The sequence below is a fragment of the Prunus mume genome, linkage group LG6 (assembly GCF_029339155.1).
Source record: "Prunus mume cultivar Tortuosa linkage group LG6, ASM2933915v1, whole genome shotgun sequence".
Lineage (NCBI taxonomy): Eukaryota > Viridiplantae > Streptophyta > Magnoliopsida > Rosales > Rosaceae > Prunus > Prunus mume.
In genome coordinates, this window is record NC_142703.1 from 19,139,410 (window position 1) to 19,146,002 (window position 6,593).

At 36.7% G+C, this 6,593-nt stretch overlaps 1 protein-coding gene across 5 annotated transcripts; it reads left to right on the forward strand.

Moving 5' to 3' along the window:
• The first annotated feature begins 442 nt into the window (after positions 1-442).
• Positions 443-5,066, forward strand: BPC4 (basic pentacysteine 4). 5 transcript variants are annotated; one of them, XM_089054675.1, is made up of 5 exons: positions 443-603; positions 1,915-2,051; positions 2,974-3,065; positions 3,161-4,069; positions 4,677-5,066. In XM_089054675.1, the coding sequence occupies exons 2-4, from the start codon at positions 2,021-2,023 to the stop codon at positions 4,025-4,027; spliced, it is 990 nt and encodes a 329-aa protein (XP_088910801.1). In that variant the 5' UTR covers positions 443-603; positions 1,915-2,020; the 3' UTR covers positions 4,028-4,069; positions 4,677-5,066. The 5 variants fall into 5 exon arrangements, with proteins under 5 accessions (XP_088910801.1, XP_008236825.2, XP_088910802.1 ...); XM_008238603.2 differs by lacking the exon at positions 4,677-5,066 and having other exon boundaries at positions 3,161-4,219; XM_089054676.1 differs by lacking the exons at positions 443-603; positions 4,677-5,066 and adding an exon at positions 2,434-2,602 and having other exon boundaries at positions 3,161-4,219.
• Positions 5,067-6,593: the final 1,527 nt, after the last annotated feature.

A 6,593-nucleotide genomic window follows, 5' to 3' on the forward strand; every position in this document is an offset into this window, starting at 1 on the left:
CTGTTCAGAATTCTAGAACATACTATTCGAGCTTTGACATTTTCAACCCTATTGTTGCGGTCTGAAATCTCCATGAATTTGAACATGTACTATAAAAGAAACAGGTATTTAAAAGGAGTTTGGATTTAAGAAAACTCAGTTTATTTAGTCTTGTAACGTCAAAATTCACTTCCTTAGATAATGTCATGAGTTCAAATCTCATGGACGACAGTTATAATTATAAATAATACAAAAATCATGTATTTTTGTAAATAAAAATTATATTTTAATTATAAAATTTATAATTATAGAAATCTTATTAAAGATTAATTATGGTCACCATTTTTGTTCATTTTCTCTTAAATTGATGGGAGGCGGGTAAAATGGGGACGCTGTCGTTTTGAGCTGGGAATCGTAACGACGTCGTGCGGTACAGCCCGAAAATGATTGAAGCACAACCCGAACACACGTACCACGCCCTCCTCTCTCTCTCTCTCTCTCTCTCTCTCTCTATGCGACTGTTTGTTTAGTCAGAAAATAAAAAACCGAGAAACGGAAACTCTTCGAACTTCCAACTTCAAAGCAGGCGAATCGATCGGAGCCGATGCGGATTCTTAAATTTATGTGAGTGATTTTCGTTCACTTTTCATTCTTTGGAGCTTTCAAGCTTCAATCTCGGAGATCCTCATTCAGAATTTCCTGCTGGAAAACCTAATTTCACTGAAACTCCAGCGCTTCATATTCGAAGTCATTGATTTGTCATTCATTTACAGTTTGATACAAAAATAAAAATTCTCCTGAAAAAAATGGTAGATTTTACTCAGAATTAGCTTCCTATTTGACTGAGATTGAGCTGTGCATAATGTAATTGCTTATGTTTAGCTCTTGCTTGTTTGAATCACTTTTTCTTCTGTCCTTTTCGCTCTTGGATATTAGCACGTTGAGTTAGTATGCGAGGGAGTGTGTGCTTGTTTGTTTGTTGGTTTGCTAAGCTACATCCTATATGGTGTATGCAACAGACAGATTAGTACTTGAATTTAAGATTTGTATTTATTTAATCAATTTGAAAAAGGAAAAAAAAAATTCTCTAGTAGCTGTTGTGGAAATGGAAAACATGAATCCTACTGTGGATTTAGGTTTCTAAACCTTTTCTTCTTTTTTTTCTCTTCGAAATCGTGAATGTTTTGAGCTCATGAATGATTGTTTATGGAAGTTGAGAACTGAAACATACTGCTTAGGATTGTAACTGGTTTTCTTTTGAGTGAATATAAACCATTCTGATGAGTGACTTGACTTGTTGTTCCCTTTTGAGACCATAAGTTACTGGCTAGTTTTGGATTCGCTTAGCTCAGTTTGGTGTGTCTAAGTAGTATTTAAAATGTCTGTTTTTCTTTGGTTAGATTATGGGGAAGTAAATTCAAGCTAATTAGTAAAATTGGTTGTTGGTTCTAGAGTGATGATTTTGAGTCTTTCAAGAAGGGGACGCTGCTGTGTAGGAGAGTAAGTGCAAGATGGGAGGATGATTAAAACAGAGATAAGGATATCAGTTTATTTATTTTTCTTCGAAAGTTTGAAATAGTGGAAATATGTTTTCAGTTTTTTTTCTTGAAAGTATCTTAGTTTTCCTTCACCAAGCATTTAGTGCTACTATAGTTTCACCAAAAAGTTACAAAAATTTCTTTTATTGGTGTTACCCCACTGGATGGGGTTCTTTTTAGTGTTTGGTGCCCTTATATGTGTAATGACGTAGTACTTTGAAGTTATGATTAAATCACTTCTTTATCACTCTGACTGGAATTTTTGTGTACTAATATTTTGATTTAAGCATGCTTGCATGCTGTTCTTTCAAAACAAAAAGTATTTACATGTTCTTGCATATGTGTATGCCTCCTTCAACTAATTCATTTACTTCCTTTTTCTCTTTGAGCATTTCAGATAGGAGATCTAATATATGGTAACCGCAACAGATTTTGCCATGTTTGGATGACTTATTGTGTACCTGTTACTTTAGCTGTATTAAGCATGGGGATGTATTCGTGGTATGCAGTCAGCAGATAGCAGGAGAGGACAGAGTAAGTTTTGAAGTATTCTAATTTTCTTCTTGTGTTCTGAAGTTAAAATAGTATCTTTTTTTGTTTGCTTAACATGGATTTTACTTTATTTTTGGGTCAAAGTGATTGCTTAACATGTATATATTACACTTGCTAAGGTATGAATGCAGCAACTACTAGAACTCATTCTCAATGAGGATTGTTGCCATTGTTATCATCCATGTTGCTTGGCTTAACATATTCTTGCTAACTGTATTTGTACTCAATAAATGTCCTTTAAGTTTCACTAACAGCACTTGAAGTCCAACTGGCTCATTTTCCGCCTAAACTATGCATTAGTTTCAGATTTCAAGACTTTGGATTTGATGATTAAAATCTAAGAATCCCCAGTAACAATGGGCAGGTGCTCTTTTGGCTAGCTCAAGTGTTATGGGATGGGACCATTACCAAATAAAAATTAGAGAGAAAGACATACATAAGGGACTCAGGTGGTGATGCTATTAGCAGTTGTAATTTGCCGTAAGCATCTAATGGGAGTTGGACCCTTTTCATTTTGTTGTCTTCTTAATGAAGTAAGTTACAAAAGAAATGCCAATATCATTGAGCCAACTCTTCACACTATTTGAGATATTTCATTTTTTCGGGTGGAATTTGAGATATTTCTTGCTACATGATTTGATAGGTATATGATAATATTTCAGTAAATATGGTTCTTCCTTTATAACTGGATTTTGTTTCTAACTTAATGTTTAGTGAATTGGTAAGATGATTATATGTAGAATCCTTTCTATGTGCTTCTTGACAAGACTAATGTGTTTTGGGTTTGTAACTGTGATTACGATTCTTTGCTTCTCTGTGATACGTTCACAATTCACAGTTGTATAGTAGCTTAGCATTGATTCCAGATGTTAACAAATGTATAGTGGCTTAAAACTGATTTCAGCACTTGCTGCTAATAATTCAAAAATGGATGATGGTCGGCAACATGAAAATGGGAGACACAAGATGGACTATTACAGAGGGGCGGCCTCTCCGGTAAGAAGAAAGCATGTACTACCATGTGGTGTTTATTCTTTGTTACATTATGCAATTATGGATCCATTTGAATGGGGTAGATTTGACATGTGCAGTGGAATATGGCGACCCAGCAGCAAGCGAAGGAACCAAATGCCTTAGTCATGAACAAGAAGATCATGTCCATTATTGCTGAGAGGGATGCTGCTATTCGAGAACGGAATGCAGCACTTACTGAAAAGAATGAAGCCTTAGCTGCAAGAGATGAGGCTCTCCGTCAGAGAGATGAGGCACTTGCTCAGCGTGATACTGCCATGATGGAACGAGACAATGCCTTTGCAGCCCTTCATATGCGGGACAATGCTGTGAACTTCCCATTGGGTGGTGGAGTTCAACGTGGAGCCAAGCGCCTGCACCACCCTTCAAACCATTCGGTTACACTGGCTGAGGCTCATTACAGCACAAAAGATATGCATATAACCGATGCCTTCCCTATTTCAGTTATATCTGCTGAAGCTGTCAAGTCACGTCAGACAAAGCGAGCAAAGGAGAACAAGGCATCCAGGGCATCAAAGCCGTCACGAAAGAAAGTAGGCGAAGATTTGAATAGGCAGGCTTCATCTGATGGGATAAAGTATAAATCAGAGTGGGATACTCATGATTTGGGATTGAATCTTGTCTCTTTTGATGAGTCTACAATGCCAGTGCCAGTTTGCTCATGCACTGGAGTACCACGCCAGTGCTACAAATGGGGGAATGGTGGGTGGCAGTCATCGTGTTGCACCACCCATATGTCCATGTATCCACTACCCCAGATGCCAAATAAGCGCCATGCCCGGATGGGTGGGCGCAAGATGAGTGGAAGTGTTTTTACAAGATTGCTCAGTCGGCTAGCAGCAGATGGTCATGATCTGTCAATACCACTGGATCTGAAGGAATACTGGGCCAGACATGGGACAAATCGCTACATAACGATCAAGTAGCTCACGAACAATAATTTGGAAGGAAGTATGTTTCCTGTTTAGGTGCCTTCTCTCTCTCTCTCTCTCTCTCTCTCTCTCTCTCTCTCTCTCTTTTTCTTCCCACTCTCCCTCTCCTGTCTCTAAATTTAACTGATATCTTCATTGGCATGTGGTTGTATTGAATGATATCAAAGGGAGATCTTTTTTTAAAAAGAGTATTTCCTTGCCCATTTGGTTAACATAGACATTTGTAGGGTACTAGACATGTAGCACTGTACCTGGCTTCCTTCTGTCCAACCTATTTCTATAGGATATAACACACGGCAAAAATTTAGGGCCCATGGCTTCCAATAAAATAACCCCTGGGTTTTTGAGGTGATGTGAAAAGAGGCACAATATGTGTATTCTGTTAGCACTCCAAAATAAGCCTCCTAGACGAAACTTGCATGCACCAGTGCTTTTCCTCATAATTTTCTCCTGTATACTTTCTCCGTATCTCTAGCAAAAAGAAAAATGATACTTTCTCCGTATCTCTAGCAAAAATAAAAAAGAAATGATTACCAAACGGCCATTACAAATCTTAATGGTATTAGCATATATGAGTTGCTAACATTGTGTGAACTATGGACCAAAAATCAGTTAAAACCACATCATCTTCGTTGTTCTCCAGATCTAAATCTTTCTTAAGAAGAACTACACAAAGCAGCGCAACCACCTTTTTAGACATTGACATCGCCACCAAAGCGATCTTAACCCTTCCAAGTCAGAGCAGTTAAAGATTCATGTTCAGCCTGCACAATTTCAGGCATTAGAGAAACAGCAGGCCATGGTGCAAATTCAACATGCAGTATCCACTTGAACTGATTCTCTCTCTCTCTCTCTCACACACACACACACACACACACACACACACACTGTTTACCCTTTTTGAATTTGAGCATGTTGAAGGCTAAGTAAAATTCCCCATTAATCTTTTAACCATTAATGGTTTCTAAGATTCTTTTATGTGAGTGTGCTACTGTTGCAATTTAATACCCTAACAGACTTGAATAATTTTATATATTTGCGCCCCAAGTAATAGACTTTAAACAAATGATTGTGATTTTGGGTGAGGAAACTCCAAGAGAGTTCTTTATGCCTCAAACTGATGAGGACTTAACAATTTATCTAGATAAAAATGGTAAGTAAAGCAAAATACACGGATTTATGAAAGATATAACAAACTAGTCTAAGCAGAACTGCCTGAAGTACAAAGCACAAAATGAATTGCCAAGTCTGGATATGCCTTAGATTGTTGGACTTTGACTAATGCTTAAAAATACAATCACAAAGATGATTTAAGATCAGATTGGACTGGACTTCTATTAATTGAACTGGATGTTTCTGCACTGTAATTGCATGTAATCACCTTCAACTAATAGAGATTAGCTGGAAATTGATACCAATGTTGAAGTTGACAGAGATATAAACGAGTTGAAGCCATAAATAGGCTGAAAAAGTGAGCAGAATTGCAGACTGATACCGATTCTGGTTGATTTTGAGTAATTTGGTAGCGTTCTAGACAATTTTAAGACATTAAGATGTTCTTTGTAAATTTTGTTGAGGTTTTCATATGATGAAAGACTTGACTTTTGCCTGATTTATCTAATTTGCTGAACCAAATTTGTAAGAGAAATTAAATCTATTTTGAGTTCTAGTTGGAATGCTTTTTCTGGGTTGCAAAAGAAATCTTGTTTTTCTCCTTGACTGTTTGGGCTTTCCTTTGAGTTAGATTGCTTCGTGATGAAGATTGCTTGCTTGCTTTTGGTTGTTGCAAGATCGTATGATCTTTGACTGTTTGATCAGTTTAAACTGTCACAAATATCCTGATGAAGCAATATTTCGACAATTTGTAATAAATAGCCGTGATTCTTAACTAAAGCAAGACTGAACTCTCTTTCCAGCTTTTGAGGTCATCAATTTTATTTGGACTTTATTCACCAATGGTGAGGAATCAATCTTGATATACCTTAATGACTAAGAAATTGTGAATTGCGTCTAAACTAATTCAATTAATTTGATACTTGGATTATATCACCATTGGTGGTAACTTACTTCTCAATTTATGGTAACTTCTCAATTTATCAAATTAACATGATTTATTTTAGTCAATTTAATCTATTTTGTTGAATAGTATGGGCCATTTACCCATTTTTTTGGTAACCAAAGCCTAATACTCTTTGTAAAATGAACCCAAAAGCCAATTTGGGCTGGTGCACAGAATTTAGGACCAAATAATGCCCCCTAAGTCTGAATCATTTTCTTAAAAACGGTTTAAGACTTAAATGACAAGCCTTTTTAATAATGTGCGCTCTATATTGATCCTTTGAATCGCGCCCCACCCACACCTGCTTATTGATTGGACCTTTTGGGAAAGTGGGTATTAACAACTAGTTAATTTTGGGCAACTCTTATTCTCCCACAATCTATCATCTTTAAGGTATAAAGCTGCAACCTCCTTTACTATTTCAAATCACAAATAAACAAAAATTTAACCTCTTCACTTCTTTGAGTAAACCCAAACTGAAACCTTTGAAACCTCTTCACT

What these genes read in the sequence shown, in the direction of transcription:
- BPC4 (XM_089054675.1), top strand. Translation starts at nt 2,021, where the DNA reads ATGCAGTCAGCAGATAGCAGGAGAGGACAGA. An exon ending in AGATAGCAGGAGAGGACAGA is followed by an intron (nt 2,052 to 2,973) that starts GTAAGTTTTGAA and finishes AACTGATTTCAG; the next exon opens with CACTTGCTGCTAATAATTCA. An exon ending in ACAGAGGGGCGGCCTCTCCG is followed by an intron (nt 3,066 to 3,160) that starts GTAAGAAGAAAG and finishes TGACATGTGCAG; the next exon opens with TGGAATATGGCGACCCAGCA.